Consider the following 21,541-nt stretch of genomic DNA (forward strand, 5'->3'; position numbering starts at 1 on the left):
ATAATCTCTTTTGTCTGGTCCTAAGCACACAAGTTCAACCATAATGTTTCAGTTAATTTTAGTATAATAATGGATCCTGATCTTTTTAATGAATTTGTGTCTACTGGTGATAGTCCTCATTTAGGACGAAATGTCGTTATTCCTTCATCTTCAGAGCAAGAAAGCAACGTTTCACCTTTTTTTAACTCTAATAAGCCTACAATAAATGAAAAGCGAGCAGAACGGATTAATAATGACGTCTATCGAGAAAAGTATAAAAAATTAAAAAAGTCTGTCAAAGCTTTTATCTTTGTAAGTAATTCAGAGTCTCAATTTATATTTATATTACTTAAATAACTATAAATATATCCTAGCATATGACAGTTATAAAAAATTAGAGTAATTTCGTTTAAATAAACCTTCTCTGTGATGATTATAAGAAATCAAATAATCCAACTGTGATTATTTATGGTGCTAATGATTCATGTTAGCTTTTGGGATCATTTTAAAAGAAATTTGTGTCTGTTAACTACCTTTTACAAAATGTTTTACTATAAAAATAAACACTTCACAAACTTGTCTTTTAAATGACAGAGTCAGCCATATCTTTCTATTGTAATTTTTAAACTAGCACTCTTTAAAAGACATGGTTTTGTATATGTATATCATAAAATCAGGACTTTAATTGTGAATAGAATTTTTATAAAAACTGAACTTTCACAAAATGACTGAGTAAACCACTGGTTTTTGTGAAAAATTAAGATCCTATTTTTTTCAAATTCACAGAATCAGTTGCAGATTTTATACAGAATCAGATTTTATTAAATATCTAAGCTTACTCATTTCGGAGAATTTTCTCACTAATTCACTCATTTTCACAAAAATATGAGTAGATTTCTCACAATTTCACTAAAATTCACCTTTTACAAACAATCTTAATTAATTTTTATTTTTGTCAGATTTAGATCTTATCTGTCAGATTTAGAAGCTTTAAGTCATATTCTGATATTAGTCAATGCTTCTGTATGGACAGATTGGTTTTAAATTATCTCGATTGATTATGCAACTTTAAATTACTTATGATGTAAAATGCTTCATAAAGTCACTTATTGTTATATAATTTTCTAGTCTTCTCTTTTTTATGTTAAATTTATGCAACTTCTATAATAATATTTTGTTTTTAAATAAAATTTATTTTTGTTATTCGTTACCCTAAAATACATATTTATATTTTGTTTATAATGATGATTATTATTTAATACATTGATTTGAATTATCTGAATGTTAAATTTTTTTTCTCATTAATATTAGGAAAATGCTGCTCTTTGTGATGAAGTGGCTAAAATGCAAGAAAAATTAGCTGTAGCAAAAGAAGAGCGGAAGTAAATACTTTCGTTATATCATGCCTTTATTGTAATCTATTGCAGTTTTGTAACTTTAAAATGTATGCTATTAAGGTTGAAACTTTATTTATTTATTTTTAAAAAAGTTTTTTTTATGTTTAAGTAATTTTTAATCTATGATTATATGATTCTATCTATGATTATATAATCTATGATAATCTATGATAGTACCACACAAAATTGAAGATCTTGGATTATGAAGCAGTTATAAAAACTAATTGAATTTTAAAATATATATATATATATATATATATGTATAATTACGATTGAAATAATTTTTCTTTATTTAACCTCACATAAACTATGATGCCATAATAAGCATTACTTATTTCCTAGCTTTTAAAATTTCTTAAATTTATTTTTTGAAACATTCTTAATTGAATTTAATTAATATTGCACCAATTATTTAATGTTTATTACATTTTATAAAAAGTTAATATAAATATTTTTTTATTTTTTTAATAATCAATGCCACGGCTAACATTTTATTTAAATGCAAATGTAAACCTCATTAATTCACAGTCGCGACTAAATCGGACATCAAAATATAAATATTCTTTATTTCTCTAACCACAAAAATATTTCAGTTGCAGCATTATACTAATTCTCATGATCCTTTATCTATTTTATAATTTTAAAACTATGGCTATATTCTTTATAATAAGATTTACAAAGATAATAAATAAATTTTGCTTAAATGATTTTATTTATTTTCCTGAGATAAATTTCCCACCTTCGTAACGAATTAAAATGTACCCGATGCGGCAAAAAATATGCTTAATAATAATATGAGGCTACCTCCACTACCCACCAAAAATGTGACTTCTTACCGCCATAATTATTATCCTACTTTCGTATGATAGAGATACAATAATTTATCAAACTGTGTTACAATCCCTGTGACAGAATTTTTTCAGGCTTTCTGCAACATACCTCTCAAATACTAATATCTTTCTGCTGGATACTTTTAAAAATAACAAACATACATGTTACGAATTTAAAGTAACAAAAATTTAAACTTCAAAACAAAAAAATTTGAATCAAATAAAAAAAGTTTTTGAATTGAATATATAATTTTTTTTCCTAATATTATATGTAATATTCCTGCATTTTGTAGGGGGGGGGGAATACACTAATTATTTCCTTTTTTGCATTTTATAAGTCATCATTGCATCAGATTTTTTTAAAAAAAATAATAATTAAAAAAAAACTTGAAATCCGTAGCAGTAACTACCGAAAAAAGAGAAAGACGGCGAAATCACTTTCATCGGACTCTACAAAAAGGGGGTACTAAATGCGTGTTTTCATTTTGAAATTCAGTTGTTGTAGTATATAATATCATATTAAAAATATCGGATTTTAAAAGCTATGTCAAAATCAATAGTAATAACTGTATTAAAAAAACAGAACGAAAATTTACTTATGTAATCTCTCTTATTGCTTATATTATCTATACTTAATATAATTCTAATTGGCTATGCAATGTTCGTGCAGTGGCGAATAGTTAACGTAGGCTCTGATTGCTTCAAACAACATTATGCTGATGTTATACTATTGTTGATTATTGTACTGATGTGGTCATCTTATAAGTTTACACAGATAGATTTGAAAAATTCACTTGTATAAAAAAGTGACAATGTACTGATTATGTTGCTGTTTGTTTTTATGTTCTCTTCAACATATCAGAAATTATGTTACATAATATATTCTTGTCTTTAAGGTTTCTATTGAAAAAATTTCAAAGTTTTCAATCATCAAAAGATGGTTCAGCTCAAACTAATACTTCTATGGGTGTGAATAATGTTACATCAACTTTGGCTAAGAATATGAATGGTGATGCTGCTGATCAACCAAAGAAAAAGAACCCTACTAAAAAACGACCACCACCTAAAAATGCTGGTAATTTCTTAGGGAAATTTGTTATTTTCTTTTACTCTTCACAGGCGTTTCCTTTTAAATTAAATATTAAAGACTATTAAGTGTTTTAAATACTTAGCTCTTTATGGTATATCAATTTTTTTCCTTTATGTTGGTTAAATGTGCAGTTAGTGTTATTTCTAAATTGCTTCTATTAGTTAAAGCATTTAAGAAATATCCACTTTTAAAAGCCTGAAATTTTTTTTCTCCAAATATATAGGTTAGTTATTTCTTGCTTATCATAAATGTTTAAGGTAATTTTGCTTATTATTACCTTAAACTACTTATTAATTTACTATAATTATTCAATATTTTTTATAATTTTTAATCTTTATTTTTACATACATTTTTGGCTACAAAATTTTATATATATTATAAAAGAGGGGAAGAGGCCTTATCAATCGACTTTAAAAAAAGAGTACTAATATCCAGTAGACTGTCTAAATTCTGCATTACATTGAACCAGATGATCTGTTGGTTCTAGAAATTAGCAAATTTTAGATTCTTTATGTGTTTTTATTTTCACTGGGCCTTTTTAATTGATAACAATTTGTTTTTGATTATTAAATATTTTAATCCTTTTTCTAGGTTTCTTTAAATATATCAGATAGTTGAAGAATGAGACTGAATTAGTCTATATGTGTGGACCCTGTCTTGTATCCCAGCCGCAACTATTAAACTAACTTGCCTTTTCTGTGCCCATATAAATGCATTGGGGTCATTTATAAATGTATAGACCTGTACAAACGTGATTTTTATTTGTTAAAAATAAAACAATGGTTTAAAATGCACAAAGTAATATTTCTTTTTTTTTTTAATATAAAAGTAAATTTTTAAGCATTAGAGTCATTTTTTTATAATTAAATTTTATTGACCAGTTTAAATTTTAACCACCAGTTTACCAGTCAGTGTTTTTTTTTTTACTATAAAATTAAATTTTTAACGTTAGAATCTTGTTTTCATGTTTAAATTTTAATCACCAATTTATCAGTCATTGCAGATTTTGGAAGATGGTGGGTTTTAGGTTTGTAAATTTTTGAGAGTCTACTGTAGTTCAAATGCATTGTAAAAATGCTTTTAAATTTCTTTAGAAACTCTATTTTATATGACTGTATGTTTTATCACTTTTACATAACAAACTATATTTAGTTATATGGTGTTACCAGTTTCTTACAATTTCAACATGATTTGCATAAGCACACCATTTCTGAAATCTTTGTTGATAAAATCTTTCATATCCATACTTGGAAGAAAAGTTGTGTCCCTATGTAAATAACATTAGAAAGTGTCTAATAGTTTTGATCTGCAAAAATACTTAAATTATTTACTGTTTGTTTGCATTCAATAATAAATTAATTGCTTATTTTTTGTAGAACAAGGTGCAAAACCTAGACCTAAAAAGAAGAAAGCTGCAGCTGATAAACGGATTATAATGCAAATACCTTTAGATGCTGCTGGGCGTCCTATATTTCCTATTATTTTAGGACCTTTGACAATACACAGTTTGGGAGTAGTAAGTTTGTTTTATCAGCATTGTTTTAAATATTTTATTTTGATTCTTATTTTTAAAAAAAAATTTTATTTATATAAAAATGAAATGCTTTGTTTTTACCTATAATTTAATTTTATTTTTTAGCCAGATTGTGTTGTCATACTGTTGCTCACAGGCAGTGCTTAAATATTTAAAATTTAATTGCTCTATTTTGCTGATTTAAGAAAAGATTATTTGCATGTAATCTATGTAAATTTAGTGATCACTAAGTTATCATTTTATTTATCATAACAGGGAAGTTGTTTTTACCTGATTTTTTTTTAAATAATTTTTTCTGAAAATAAAAACATCCAGCTATTTATTTCAACATGATTGAACAAATATTTAAACATATTATATATAAATGTGTAAAGAGAGTAAAAATTTTGAACAATCTTAACTTCTAAATGTTTAAGATTTTGTATTTAGGGGAAAGTATGGTAATATCAGGTAGCTAAGATTTGACAGCTTGTTAAAGCTGAACTGCTTGACCTAGAAACTGTCAGATTTAATCAAGATATTCATTGTTTAGTTGCATGCAATATAGCATTCCTGAAAAGTCATGAATGTGCTTCTTTTTTTTATAAATAGTTTTTTTTTCTTCTAGAAAATTTCAAGTCACCTGGTCTTACCCCACTAAGGGGTAAAATCGGGTACACATGCTAATTCTATGGAAAATTTAGAAACACTAGAATTTCAGTAAAAAAAATTTTTAAAAAAGCAGGCATTTCTATTTTGTATGACAATTTAAAATAATGCAGATAATTTACTTGTAATATCGTCAATGCCATACTCAAAAATGGGAGAGTGAGTGACATTTTTTTCCTGATGCCCGAGACTGCTGAGATCTTGATAGAAATTTCTTTCATGAAACATAGTGCTGATTACTTTTTTTTAATTGCGAAGAATTTCATTATATCTATATTAAAACTGCGTTTTTATATAAAAGATCTTCAAAAATTCTACAAAATATAAAAATAGAGCCGCGATGGCTCAGGAGATAGAGCGTTTGCCTTCCAATGAGGTGAACCGGGTTTCGATCCCAGCGATGGCTGGTCGATACGATTTCCACATCCGGCTTGCACCAACCACAGTGCTGACGTGAAATATCCTCAGTGGTAGACGGATCATGGGTTAGAACCCCCTTGCCGTGAGGCTAATTGTGGGAGGTTCTTGTGATCTTCCTCCCCATGTAACGCAAATGCAGGTTACTTCCATCAAACAGTCCTCCACAAAGGCAAATTTCTCACAATACTTGATCCAAGAGTTCCCTTGTCTTCTGGATTGGGTTCAAAATTACAAGGCTACATAGTTGAACATTAGTAGTCGTAAACCCAAAAATTGGGTTGGCTGTTCAATGACGAATAGGCTTTTCTTGCTTTGAAAAAGGGACCCACAGTAAGTTTTGTCCTAGGACTCGTAAAAAACTTTTATTCTCCCTTGAATGTAGGATATGGACTCTGCACTGACATACATCTATCTAGTACTTGGTCTAAGGTTATCAAAACAAAGCTGAACATAGCTACTATTTGATGAACTCCTTATTGTTTTTTAGGGTATGACTCTTTAGGAAATGTAAGCTGGACTAAAATATTTATTTTTAACTCTAATGTCCCATAAATAAGGATATCTTCAAAGAAGGAGAACATTATAGAACTCACATAGTAAAAAATAGTAGAATCTACACGAACACCTGAATAAATTAACAACAACATGCCAGTGTGGTAGATCCTTCTTCTTGACTAGTATAATGTAATTCTGAGTTTGTATGCTAAAAAGCTGAATTAATTTCCACATAATCAAGGATTACTCAACTCTCTCCTGAAGTGTAAAAGAAATTAATAAAGAAATTAAGGGTAAAAATATAAAATGGGCAGTCTTTTAAAAATTTTAATTTGCATGCTTAATTACATCAAAATGTATTATTCATGCAGTGTGTGGAATACGTGTAACACAAATTTTTTAGAGTTAGCATTAAATTGTTTCTGCATTTTTTTTACAGATTGTAACTGATAGACCTGGGTATCATTCAGAGCAATGCATCTATCCCATCGGCTTTTGTAGTTCTCGTACTTATGCAAGTTTAAAAAATCCTCTAGTTCAATGTTTATATCAGTGTACTATAACTGATAGTCCATACGGACCTCGAGTATGTATCTTTTTTTTCCTTGAAGAAAAAATTTATTAATAAATTTTAGACTTAGATACAGATAATAATATTCCAATTGTGCTAAAAAAATTTATTGAATATACAAAGCATTGAATTTTTAAAACGTAGTTCTTTAATGATGTTCATTTGCGATTTGAAGGAATACGTATATTTCTTTTGTTTACTTGTGATTCTAATTAATTATAAGTAATTATTCATAAAAAAATTTATATATGAAAGAGATGAAGGAAAAAGAAATAAATTAGAAAAACATAAAATAAAAAGAATTATAAAATATAGAAAATCACTTAAAAATCTTTTAATCTAAAGTGATACCTCTATATTACTGTTTTTTTTTTTTTATTTTGTATAAGTTGTGTGTTTTTCTGATTATGCATATAAGTTATGTATAAAATCAAAAATATTAATACGGATAGACAGAATATTAAAAGTTGAAGTATTTTTATACTATTTTGTACAATTATATACAATATATGCTATTTATACAATTTTGACAAAACTAAAATCAAAATCTAGAATAGAAATAAAAGAAGAAAAAAAATTAAAGGCTACAATTATTTCACATGTTTTGGATCTCACAGTTTAAACTATTTTGCCGCCAAAAATGGAAATAATTAACTGGTTATGTTATTACTAACTATATTTATAAATGTAATTCAGATATATTTTATTAAGTGATTTATATTGAAGTATAATGAAGGGAAGAAACTATTTCTTGTTTATCATACCAATAGTCACCAACTTAGTGATGTACTCTATCACCAACTGTTAATTATTTGAGTGTATTTGCAACAATACTTTACAGTTTGAGCAAAATTTAATTTCAGTGCAGGAATATAAAACATTTGAGATCTCACACTATATTAAAGTTCTTATCATATACATCATGATTCTATATTTTGTCATTTTTTACTTAACTTTCGAAAGAATTACACTGTTTTTATCATCAAGATTAAAAGCCAATATTAATTCATTAGAGTATCAAATTATACTTCTATAAGTAGTACACATTTATGTACCTATTTTAAAAAGTTTTTTATTTATTTATTTTTTTTAACAATTTGTGTTTTAAAATTTCAATTCCTTAAAGTTTATAAAAAAGAAATCATTTCAAATCTTAACTAATACTTTTACAAAATTTTTAAAAAAATATGTATTTTTTTTCTTTTTATTTTAGTTTGAAATAACTCCAGAGGATGATCCGGGTAGATCTCTAATTGGTAGTTCCCCTAATGAAGTTCACAGTGCTCTTTTAAGAACTATAAATGCAGTCTGGTATGTTTAATTTACGTTGATCAATTACTATCAAACTTTAATGTTCTCCATTGAAATTACTCATCCAATATGTTTTCTTTGCTGCAAAATAATCTAAATGCATAGCCTGGTAAATAAATAACTATTATTAAGATACCCTTTTTTAATTTTTTTTTTAGATTACCTAGTGTGACCATATTTTCCAGTGCATTAGTCAAAATTTTTTAACTTTCCTTATTACACTGTAAAATAGGAAGTCTACTTTTACGCTGGTAATAAAATTGGCTGATTGTGAATCACCTATGCATATTAAGTAGCAATTTGAATACAAATATTTTTTGCTTTATTTTTTTTTTTTTCCTGAAAAATTATTTTTGATATTTTATGCACCTATCATTGTTATTTTTTTATTATTTTCATTATTATGTATACGATGAATGCAAACATAAAAAAAAAATTAATTTTATTCAAATGTGTTTGAAAATGTTACTGAATTGTTCTAGATGTGGTATGCACATTAGTTTTCAGGCTTTTACATCATATTCAGAATAATGTTCGTTGACGAACAATCGATTCTTTCATCTGCTTTCTGTTTACCAGATTTACTTTCTCAATTAGCCTCACTTTCAATTATTACTTCCCCACACATTATCACCTTTTTTGGCAATATTTCTCTTTCTTATTAATAACTATACAGGGTGACCAACAAGTTTGTAAAATGTCAAATATCATGAGAAATTCTCATCATATCAGAAATCAAAAACTACATCTATGAAATATTTTCTAAATTATGCTTTTATTGAAACTAAACTTTACCCCCCCCCCCAACCTCACCCCTATAGGAATGGGTCCGCTAGGTATGGTGAGTTTAATGTAATTTTATAAGTTTTCATCAAATTATCAAACATGTATGTTTTCATTTTTTTTAGTGTGATGAATATTTCTCAAGATGTCTCAATTTTAAATAATTTGTTTTCCATTTTAATTTTCTGTTGAACTGAAACTAAAAAATCTTGAAATCAAGTTAGAGGTGCTTTTTTTCTCGTGAATTCAAGTATGCAATAAAATTCGCGATTTTGAGGTTAATGAGGTTCAAATTTGATATCATTTAATGCATTTTTTTACTTTTGAAAATATTTCACTTCTGTATTTAGATTTTAGATCTGAGGCATGTTTCTCATGATATTTTACCGTTCTCATACTTATCGAACCCATATTTATCGGATTGGGAAGTTTTACAACTGGCCAGTTGTAAAACTTCCCAATTTCACCCTATATGTTAAAAGAAGTACTTTTCTTTTAGTGGCAAAGAAGTAGTTTGCAGTGAAGGACAAGGAGCGAAATTTTTTGGACTCTCTCATCCAACGGTTCAAAATTTAATTCAGAGTTGTCCTGGAGCTCGTAAATGTTCTGAGTACCGTTGGGTGCAGTTTGAAGTTGTGAAACCTGCTGAAGGAGAAGAAATACCCCTTCCCAAAGATTATGATCCAACAATAAATTTCGATGTGCTTCTGCATGTCGTAAAAGAAAGTTTACAGGCCTGATTTGCTTCTGTCTGCATGACCTTTTATTTGGGTTTGGTTGCAGTTTAAACTGTACTTACTGTATATAGATAATTGTAAATGAATTTTTAAAGAAAAGAGATAAAATGCTTGTTTTTAATTTGTTATTTGTTCATTTCTTTCACAACAATTAACTTTGGAGCCTTTTATCTTATAACTAACTGCCATTGGTGACTAATCTGGTCACCTTTCTAAACCTATCTTGTGTAACATATAAATTTCACCCTCTCAAGTCCTGTTGGCTGCCTCGTCGCAATTAAACAACATATTAACGAAATTTTTTCATCACCTAGCTGTTGCTCATGTCTTTGCCCGCTGGTAAGTAATTTGATTTCAAATTTAACTGTTTTCAAGAGGTGTCCTTGATTATTATCAAAGTTCTCTATGTATTGAGTTTTAGTAATAATTTAAAATGTATCAGACAGTCATTAAGTCACATAAGCCACTGTAACTATGAGTCACAATACAATGTATTGTTAAAAGTTCTAGAACAAATTGGCTGGTTTTGAAAATTTTCAATTAAACTCACTTCCACTGGAAATAACATTTTGCAGAAACCTACAATGTTTAAGAGTATTATTTGATGGTAACGATACCATCATCTTTAAATAGCACAAAGTCCTCAGGCGTAAAAGATGCCTTTTACCTTTCCCCCTGTGGATTAAATAATCACGTTATTGCACCTCGAGTTAAAATAAATTAGAAAGAAAATCAGATAGCGTAAAAGTTCAGGTATTAAATAAGAAAAAATATTGATAAGATATGACTGCGGCTCCAACATAAGAATCTTCTATATTTGTTTAGAATTACATATCTTTATTTCAGATAACAAATTAGTACCTAAGGCACTCAAAAGCTGCAGAACAACTGCCTCCACTTGCAAATGAGTTTTTCGAAATTGAAAATACATAATTATATTAAAATCCATCCAATTATTCTCATTGAAAATGCATAATTAATATATTAAATCCATCTTAAGATCACTGTTTTCATAAAGCCATTGTGTGTATTTAGAAACTCTCGTATATACACCAGGAAAACCAGGTCTTGCACATCCATATCCAAATGAAACAATGCCAAATTGAAACCATCTTCCATCTGCATATTTTATCAACGGACCACCTGAATCTCCCTGTAAAAAAATTAAATATTACTTTTAATTTGGGATGATAAGTTTTAAATTTATATAAAAAACAATATCCTTAACTATTTTTCCTTTTTAAGGATGAGTTTTTATACGGATTTTAGCGTATCAATAGAAAGCGTCTTTAACCTTTTTATAAAATATTGTAGTGTACCTACCACTACAAAAGTACAATTCCAATACACTAGTATATAACACATGTTAACTCGAATCTATGGTGGGGTACCTTTACATAGATGAAGGTTGACGTTGTCGATATCTACTCGCCCACATTAACAGAAACGCCCACTATGATTTGAACACGCCTACTTCGACGGATTGTCCACATTGAACAGTTGACTTGCTACTTGTGACTGCGACATTTTCTTCCTCACGCTGTTGCTTCTCGGTTTCGACCAACAAGAGGACACAGGAACAACCTTAAACTTAATACAGCTCTCACGATCAGCACTCAAAAAGTACGGTGATCTTAATACAGCCCTCCCGGCTTCTCACAAAACAGCAATGAATCAACTTGTGGTATCTCATTTATCGAATTCTATCACAGATAAAATTCTGGAGGTTACTGTTACAAAAGTACAACTCAAATACACTAATATATAAGACGTGTTAACTCGATTCTATGGTGGGGTTCCTTTACATAGATGAAGGTTGACATTGTCGATATCTACTCGCCCATAATATTTTTTAAAAAGAAATTATAGGTTTTATTACATAAAATAATAAATTTTATAGAATTAAAATGTAAACATTAAATAAATGACTATTAAACAATTTTTAATGCATTAATATATAATTTATCAGGGCTGATTGTGCTCCGGAAAAAATCCGGATTTCCGGAATTTTCGCTGACAGTGATCCGGAAGTTTCCGGAGATCGAAGGTCCAGATGTTTCAAAAAATCATTGATCGCAGAAGTTTCCGGAAATCAAATTTTCCAAGGTGGAACTTAAAAACACAGTTTATTTTATTTGTTTGTAAGGGAGAGTCAGAGAGATACTTTATAAGCTTATATTCATGATTGATATTCCTTTTTTATCAGTAAATAGTTGTTATAATCATAGACTAAAGAAAGAAAGACATATTTGTAAATTTTAATTACTTCTGCAGGTCATCATAGGTATGTGTAAAACTTTAAATATATTTTAAGTAAACTAAGAAATATTGAGAAAAAGGAAGAAAAAAAACCTTGTTTAAATTTTTTTCAATTTAAACTGTCTTTTTTTTTAAACTCAAGAAATTTTCCGGAATTTTGACATGGGCTCACAATCACCCCTGATTTATATTAAACATTTAAAAAAATTAATAAAATTATAATTTAATAAAATCGAAAGTAATCATTGTTATTGTGTGGTGAAATGGAAAAAGAAAAAAATATGAATAATTTTAGTGCCGCTGCATATCGACCCATAAAGTAACAACATGGTTAAGTAAGGAGAATTGCATATTAGACGATACTTATGTATTTTAATTCCGACAAGAATACTGATATCTAATATCTAAACAAATAGTTTAGAGAGTGACGATACACTGGTAAAAGTTTGTGATTGGATTAGTGATGAAAATAAGAGAAAAAATATTTTTGTGTGGATTTAAGAGATGGTATACACTGGTAAAAGTTTGTGATTGGATTAGTGATGAAAATAAGAGAAAAAATATTTTTGTGTGGATTTAAGAGATGGAGGGCATGCACCAACAAGGCATTTTTATTCTGCAAAATTTCAGAATTCTAAATGTGTGTTTTTTTCCTACTTTAAAAATTAATAGTAGCTAGCTATATTACCGAAATTAGTCATAAATGACTATATATTTTCTCTGAAAACTAGGATTAGACTCAATCAAAACCCACTTTAGTTTGAAATTTTTAAAACCTGACGAAAACGTTTTTAACATATTATTTTTAAAAATTATGCATATGGAACAATCCCTGTCAACTCCATCCTCTAGAGCAGTGTTCCCCAACCTTTTTATCACCGCGAACCTGTCAACGTTTGATAATTTTACCGCTGCCCGCTGGAAGGGGGGGGGGCGGACGTTGATTGCTTATATTTTAGATTATTTTAATTTAATTGTATTTAAATTTGATGCCTTCAAAATAAAATACAGTTACACCAAAAAATAAATATAAAGAGATTTAACATTTTAACTTGCTAGAAGGTTAAGACAATGAGAACCCTGAGCTTGTTTCTTTGAAATGTGACGGTTCCATCTGGGGGTAATCGGAGACAATGATACTTAACAAACATTAAAAAATTTATGTCACTACCTTCGGTGGCCCCCTTTTCTTAAAATAAAATTTTTTTTAATGGAACACAGATATTTTTAATTTGGGGTATAAATCTAGGAATTTAATTTCAATGAAATGGGCGGACCGGGGGTTGGGGAACACTGCTCTAGAGGAAGGAGGTAACAGCTTTAATCTTTTAAGCAATGGGGCATTTTAATGAATGACTGAGGACATTAAAATTTAATATTATATAATACTGATATCTTCTTATGTAACTAAATTTAACAGATAAATATTTGGTCGATGAAAAATAAATATGAAAAATATGATTTTAAAATGAATGTGGTATAGGAGTAATTCTAATCAAATCTAAATTTATATTGTGACTCATTAATTTGTATGTTAATGTTGATTCTTGCACGTACGTTGTTCCAACTACATTTATTGGTCATGTGTATAGAGAATTTTTTTAAGCTAAACTAGAAAAGTTGGTAGTTATAGAGATGTCTATAAGCTGTCATCACTTCGCTTATCTGTTCACATGCAATCTCTCAAAAATCAATCAGTTACAGATGAATCAATGGAATGGGAATACGAATCGTCCAAAAGAAATAATGCAAACAACTAGTTGCCATTCACAACCAAACAATTATGGCGATTTATTTATTCCACTCAGTGATCTAGTTCAGCCTCTGACATCTCTATAATGTTTTTTTAACTAAAGCTAGTCCATATCGAATATGATATTAATAGTTAAGTGTCAGTATTATTTCGAACAGTGAATGTTGGTATTTTAAAGATCAAGCATCATAGTACACACTAAATATTTTAACCATATTTATCTTACTTGGCATGCATCTTTTCCACCCTCTTCAAAGCCAGCACAGATGAAATCTGATGTAATACCTTTTGAGATGCCTCTGACAGAAATACGCGAATAAGAGTCTCGGCAACTTTCCAGGGACACTTCTGGCACTTTAACTTCTAACAATACTTCACTGGCTTTACCTTCTGTTATAAAATGTACACTAGAAATTAAAGACAGACACAGGAAAGGTACTAACTAACTACAAAAATTCTTAAATGAATAATTAGTAAAATATTAGCTTCTAAGTTGCCACTTTAATTTAAAAAATGGTAGTAATTTATCACTCCGTCCTGACTAATGTATCAAATAGGTGGACACTGATTTTACGTGATGAAGAAGTTTTGGGGATTTCTGAGACAGAGAATTTGCACAGCACACTCGGAGTCCAAGTAAATGGGTCCTGAAGAAGATCTAATTTAAAACTCTACAAAGCTTGCAGTCTACTTGTTGCACTAAAATTCATAAAATTACAGACTATGGGCTGGTCCTCTAGCTAGAATGGAAGGTGCAGTAAGAAAATGTGTTGATAAATGAAAAGATTTCGGAGCTGATCCCTATCCAAAAAAAAAATTGTGTTGAAAACGAGAGAGAGAGTTGAAAAGTACCTCAAAATTTTAAAGATTAAAGCTCTTGCTGAAACCAGCGGTGAAAGTCAAAATCCGCCCGGGTGCGTCGGGGCAATAAAGAAGTTTTTGTGGCTTTCATCAGGTGTTTTAAATCCACATATGAGTTTATAGTTCTTGAAGGGTCATATCAGGTTGGAGACGGTTGGTCTAAGAGACGGTTGGTGCAGTGAGGTAATAATTTTTTACTTACCATTTTTTACTTTTTACTTACACAGCTGATAAACATCTAATGAATGGATCAGCTGGTCAATGCAAATATTAGAAAAATATATATATTTATATATAAATAAATTAATACTAATTATTATGTATAAATAAATTAATGTCAACTTTCTCCCTCTGGAATGCTTCGTCGGACTTGCTTACTTATCGTGATCTACATTTGATTAAGCCGGGAATTCGAAATATCTGGTGTGAATTAAAATCTAAACACTACTCATCAGAGGTTAAATTAATACCTTCAAGTTAATATTTCACAAATTATTCAGTTTCGAAGTTGGCAGAAGAGTTCGTGTTCACAGCTGCATATGAAGTTATATTAGTTGAAAAGAAATTTAAAACTTGGATACAAGATGGTAAGGAAACTCCAGGAGCTACAGCAATTATCAATGCTTACTTACTCTGCCCGCATTCAAAGTGCCCGGACGTGAGCTGAGTACTTAAAGCACTGAACTGACAATTTGAAGGGCTTTTCAAAAGAGAAAAATGTCTTCATTTGGAAGTTTTCATCATAAGAAAAATAACCCATTAAAGTTATAAGAAAATATTAACGCTCGGATTAAAAATACTTGGCATAAATGTATTGGAGAGTATTATTCCACGTGGAATGAATACATACAGAAGTAATATTATAGACTATGTTGATAGTTATTAACGGTTGCCTCAAAAAACATCGACGACTTGAAAATTAAATTTTAAAAAATGGAAGGAGATGAAAATGAATGTTTTACTGCGTTCTGATTAGGAAACTAAAAAAATAAATTTTCGAAATTAGTAATAAAGTTAATCGAAAGATGGCAATCTCACTAGAAAAACTGTTAAAAATTTTTTTTTTTTGCTGCGTAACAAATCATTTTAACCAAACTACATGCACGAGAGTTTTTTAATTTAGTCCTCAGACTATGCCATGTTGTAATAGTTTGTTGTAGTTTTTCCGAATCAGGTATTTGTAAATGAACTTACATAATAGTGATGAACTTACTATACTCGACAGTTCCCCATCCTGTGACAGTCATGGTATTAATGCCATTATTGCTTCCCTCGTATTGTGCATTTGACGGCAAACATACAGGATAGATTTTGTCCGATAATTTCACTCTGCCTTTGATTTTCAATAGTGCTATATCATTGTAATGATGGCTTTTTCGGTACTCTGGGTGTTTTAGAATATTTTGTATTGCATATTCTTTTCCATCCTTTGCTACTGAGTGTGATCCAACTTTAATAACAAAAGCGGATGGATTTCTAGAAAAATTTATATATAATTACAAAATAAATAATTACAAAAAAACACGAAGAAAATTAAAAAAAACAATAAGTTTAATTTATTGCTAATAAGCTGCTCGTAAATAGAACTCACAAAATAAGTTCAAAATGAAGATAAAACAAAGGAAAATTACAGACATATGAAAAAAGGGAGAAAAAGAAAAAAAATAATAAAAAAATAACAAGCAACAGGGGGGGGGGATATAATAAATAAATAAAAAAATCCGAAAAAAAGGATAAATTTTTTTTAAAAAAATCCTGAAAATAGAAGATATAACGGGGATCACCGGTGACCGGCGAAGCCAAGATTATTAAAAACACATAATTCGAGTAAAATTTTAAATTTTTTTACATTATTATCGTTACTAAAATGGTTTGAAGAAATTAATGCAATATAGAACACACAAAAATAGTTTTATTTATATACACAGAAATGCCAACTTGCTACAGACGGCGAATAAATATTTTTAAGTGGTAGTTTATTAATTGTGATTCTAGGCTTAATAAATTCAATTTAGTAGATTTTTATCCACCACTATTTCTAAACAATTCGTAACAATTCACCACTTTAGAGTTCTTTCGTCATGCTAAACCTTTTAAAAAAACTAACAAAATCTGTCCAAAATTTGCAAATTTAGTTTGTAGTTATTTATCGTTTGTCAGACGGGCAAGCCATGTAAAATTAGCGTGGTATTTAACCTGTTAATCTCCCATTAACAGCGAAAAAACTAAAGGGTCAGGAATAAAGTTAATAATAACATTAAATAATATTGAAATATGTTTTAGCTAATGTTTTAGAACTTAAAAATATATCATTTGAGCAAAATATTGAGGCTTTTTTTTTTATCGTTTTCCTAATCGTGAATCGTGTTGTTTTCAAACTAATTCTGAACTTACGGATATTTGTCATAGTCAAAACAGTGCGCTGCTGAAAGCACAAATCTTTGGCTGATTAGTGATCCTCCACAAAGGTGTCTTTCATTTCTATCTCTAGCTCGGAAGATAGCTACCTTTAAAAAGAAAATAAAAAACACTTTTATTTTAATTCCTTCACAAGAGATAACATAAATTAGAAAGTGTTCCGTAATCACCACCCTTTGCATACAAAATGATCAGGTATAGAGGCTACAAGCTTGAAGTAGAGATAGAGTAGATAAGGACTGAAATAGCGTAGCCACTCATTGCGAGAAATGTTATTGTACGCTGCTACCAGTGTCTCCTCATTATGAACTTGCTGCTTGAGCGCATTTGAACAGATACATTCATTTATCTTAAGTATCTTAATTTTATGTTAATTTGACGTTTTCTGGTAATTATTAAAGCTTGCATGCAAATAAGCTTTGAAGTAACTATTTTATTGTAATTTAATGATTCAGCAACTTACCAAAAGTGGGTCGCAATAGTGTTAATTGCGATAAAACAGCTATACTTGAATGCAATTTTTGACAATTACTGTTATACGCCAAATTCATATAAAACTGATATAATTTACATAAGTGAAAGTACCGTCTTAAATGCGCAAGTTTAGTTTTTATTTATTTTTATAAACGTCGTTGAGCAGCCGACCCAATGTTTCGGATTTACGACTACTAATATTCAACTTCGTATCCTTGTAATTTTGAACCCAACCCAGAAGACAAGGGAACTCCTGAATCAAGTATTGGGAGAAATTTGCCTTCGTAGAAGACTTTTTGATGAAACTAACCGGTATTTGCGTTACACGGAGCGGAAGATCACGAGAACCTCCCATGGTTAGCCTGACAGCAAGGGACTCTAACCCATGATCCGCCTACCACTGAGGATATTTCACGTCAGCACTGTGGCAGGTGCAAGCCGGATGACGATTCGTATCGACCAGCCATCGGTAGGATTCGAACTCGGTTTACCTCATTGGAAGGCGAACACTCTATCCCTGAGCCATTGCGGCTCCGCAAGTTTAGTTTGTTCGTAATGGGGAGACGCCTCTAGCGGCATACGATAACATTTCCGGACGTGGGGTTGCTTTGCAATTCTCAATTTTTACGAGGTGCACTACTTCATATGTTAGTAACTGCTATTGCTCCTGTATGTTATCAGAAGCCTTGTCCTTTATAAAAGTAAGCACATAATAGGCCGCAAATGAATATTTAAGGGAGGAAAAGACAAAAACGGTATCGAAATCTTCATGTTTGCGAATCGATAAATTTTTTCTCGATGAGTTGTCTCGAGACAAATTGTGCACTGGAATTGACGCGAAGCCGGCCACTCACCCTAATCGCCAAAATTAAGTGTTATAGCAATTGAAACAGTTTTGTTGCATGGAAATATTATTTTGAAATTGGCAACATGTTAGATAGAGTTAACTTTTAAATTGGCAAATGTTCTTGAAACACCACTAAAGTATTAGAATCAAATTAATATTGAGAGAAATGAATTAGCTTTTATCGAAAGATTTAAAAAAAGCTAATCTATGTGTAATTTTTGCAACCCGTAATAGACAAATGAAAGGTACAAAATAAGATAATATTTAAAGAGAATTTAAAAATCATTGATTCATCGTTGGAATTGCAATAATGATTAACGCATAATAAAAATGATAAACAATACAGAAAAGTTAAACAATGAAGTCCTGTTCTTGAAATTGCAACAATGATCAACATATAAAGGGCGAATGAAATGTACAAAATGAGTATATTTTTAGAAAAGTTGAAAAATGAAGACTCGTCATTGAAATTACAACAATGAAGCAAATAAGAGGTAAACGAGGTTATTTAGTTAAACAGCGAAGATTTAATCAATACATGCCACTTTAAAGCGTGACTCTATTATTGCTAAATTTTTTTTTTTAATTTTAATCATCGACTGAAAAAAATCATTTTATGATCATCGCATCGAGCAAATTATGATCGCTTATGATCAAATTATGATCAACGTTATATTTACAATGGAGACTCGTCGAGCTGTCGTGGCCAGGAGAATGGAGCGTTTGCTTTCAGTGTCACGCTTAAAGAAACCCAGCTTCAAATCCCACAGGTGGCTGATTGATACGAATTCTGTTCTAGGCTCGCATTGACCACGGTGCTGGTGTAAAATTATCTCATCCAAGGACAGATCATGGGTTAGAATTCCTCTGCCGTCCGGTTAACCGTGGAAGGTTTACCTCTCCATCTAACTCAAATGCAGGTTAGTTTTATCAAAAAAGTCTTTCAGGAAGGCAAGTTTATCTAAATGCTTGATCCAGTGTTTTCCTTATCTTCTGGGTTAGGTTCAAAATTACAAGGCTATGAAGTTGAACACTGACTGTCATAAACTCAGAATTGAGTCAGCTGCTCAACACCGGTTATAAGAAAAAATAAAACGGAGACTCATCATTGTTAATTTATTAGGGATTAAAACTTAATTGTTTTTGCACTGTTGATATTTCAAGTAGCAAAGCAAGTAGTAATTACTTAGTAGAACATTTTATTAGAGCTTACCATCCATGGCCAAGCATGAGCTTTGGATTCCTCCCCTCCAACAATACGGGGCGTGAAGCAAGTATGTTCTAGAGAAAACAAATGTTTTTACACAATTAAAAAATATTCTTAAATGAGTGTAAAAATGAAAATAAGAAAAAAGGTGAATGTGACTGTCTAACTTAAATACGTAATACACGCCTAACAGAACGAAGATGTAAATGTTATGTTATTGATAGAATTAAGAAAGAGGAAGTTCTATTTATGAAATAATATGAAAATCAAAGATGAACAGGGAAATGGTAACAGAACAAGTAAAACAGGGAGAAACAATTATATATTAAAACAATATGTGCAGTTTTAACATTAATATGATGTTCTAAAATAAAAAATTTCAAGAAGCTAGTAAGTAGGAAGATATGATTGCTAATGGAAAAACTTCCTATGCTTTGATTTTTGTCAGCAAATCTTGAACACTCAAAACAGTGCTCTCATTTATATCACTGATATGTTTTGCTTCTTAAGAATAAGTGTTTTGTTTGGAAAGCTCCGATAATGTCAACTATTTACACACATTAATTCTTCAAACTAATGACACTTTTTCAATGATAAGTATAAAAAATGGCTTTGAAGTTTAACACTTTTAAGCTTTTTATCCGGTAGGGCGATCAGCAACGCAATGAGAATAATAAAGAATAATTTTTAAAAAAAATTTTATATTTTTTTCTATGTCTTCTTCATATTTTTAACTTCAATATTTATAAAATATAATACAAAATTTGAAATCGGGTGAATAGTTTCTAAGAAATTGAATTTCAAAAGAGTCAGATATTTAAAAATCGATTTCTCAGGATCGATTCACCCGATTTTGCTCAAGTTTTGTATTTTGTCTGGTAAAATTACATTCTTTAAAATTATACAAAAAATTACATGCCTTTAAATCCCAATTGTATCTAATATAATCGAATATTTGCTAAAATTTATTTTTTGTAAATCTGTCAAAAAAAAGGTATATTTTATTCAGAGAAAGTATCTTTCTGTGCCCAATTTAGTAGCTTAAAATATCGTCGGCACTTATTAATCTGCATATTTGAAGTCATCCCCTTAAACCAGTGTTTCCCAAACTTATGACTTCTGTGTACCCTTTCTAAATTTTTCGTAACGCTGTGTACCACTCATAAGAAATGAATATATTTTTTTTTAAAAATATCTTTATTTTTACTGTAAAAAAATTGCACCAAAGTTAAAAATCACAACTGGTTGTTGACACCACCAATTATTAACTGTTAACTCTGCCAAAAATAGCCAATAGAAAAATACGTCATCGTAAATTTTCATGGCTAGCTTTGTTTTTAAGTAAAATTTTTTGAAATTTTCGTTTGTTGCAAGAGAACGCATACCCCAGTTAAACTGTTCCCGTACCCCTGGGGGTACGCGTACCACACTTTGGGAAACACTGCCTTAAACCATTAAGATTGAGTCCTAGAACATGAAGATCCGATCAAAAGTTATTTAGAGTTTCTATTTTCCGTTTTTTATTTTGCTCACTGTACACAAAAAAAAAAATTATCAGATGTTTTTAAGTTTCTTGTTTAAATTTTTAAAATTTTTCTATTCGAAATCATGTGCAGTTTTAATCAGCGTTTACGATTTACAGAACGAAACTCTTATTAGCAGTACATTAATCATTAACAGCAATCCGGAATTTTTTCCTGGCTATCCAAACAACGTTACTTAGTTTTTATCAAATATCTTTCACAACTTCAAGTTTATCGGTACAAACTTCATTGTATTTTTTTTTCTCACCTCTTATATCTCTTTTGTTTAGACGTGGAAAGAATACATCCAATCCTTGTTCTCGGGGAGATCTTATATTGGTTTCACGTCTTCTCCTATCTAGGATGGGATCTTGAAAGCCACAGCCTGTAAATTCGTAAAAATC

At 29.8% G+C, this 21,541-nt stretch overlaps 2 protein-coding genes across 2 annotated transcripts in view; one reads left to right on the forward strand and one right to left on the reverse strand.

Moving 5' to 3' along the window:
* Positions 1-55: 55 nt before the first annotated feature.
* LOC107436379 (transforming growth factor beta regulator 1) lies at positions 56-9,916 on the forward strand. Its single transcript, XM_016048077.3, has 7 exons — positions 56-291; positions 1,291-1,361; positions 3,103-3,281; positions 4,673-4,812; positions 6,833-6,979; positions 8,178-8,275; positions 9,558-9,916. The coding sequence occupies exons 1-7, from the start codon at positions 70-72 to the stop codon at positions 9,796-9,798; spliced, it is 1,098 nt and encodes a 365-aa protein (XP_015903563.1). The 5' UTR covers positions 56-69; the 3' UTR covers positions 9,799-9,916.
* A 673-nt stretch (positions 9,917-10,589) lies between these two features.
* The window catches only part of LOC107436373 (transmembrane protease serine 9), a 44,072-nt gene continuing 33,120 nt past the window's right edge, over positions 10,590-21,541 (reverse strand). Inside the window, exons 12-17 of the mRNA XM_016048069.4 lie at positions 21,406-21,522; positions 19,621-19,688; positions 17,063-17,175; positions 15,882-16,144; positions 14,034-14,197; positions 10,590-10,948 (exon numbers count right to left, since the gene is read on the reverse strand). Coding sequence (XP_015903555.2) covers positions 10,772-10,948; positions 14,034-14,197; positions 15,882-16,144; positions 17,063-17,175; positions 19,621-19,688; positions 21,406-21,522 — 902 coding nt within the window. The 3' untranslated portion in view covers positions 10,590-10,771. The remainder of the gene's footprint in view (positions 10,949-14,033; positions 14,198-15,881; positions 16,145-17,062; positions 17,176-19,620; positions 19,689-21,405; positions 21,523-21,541) is intronic.

The sequence above is a fragment of the Parasteatoda tepidariorum genome, chromosome 6, assembly GCF_043381705.1.
Source record: "Parasteatoda tepidariorum isolate YZ-2023 chromosome 6, CAS_Ptep_4.0, whole genome shotgun sequence".
In the NCBI taxonomy this organism is placed as follows: Eukaryota; Metazoa; Arthropoda; class Arachnida; order Araneae; family Theridiidae; genus Parasteatoda; species Parasteatoda tepidariorum.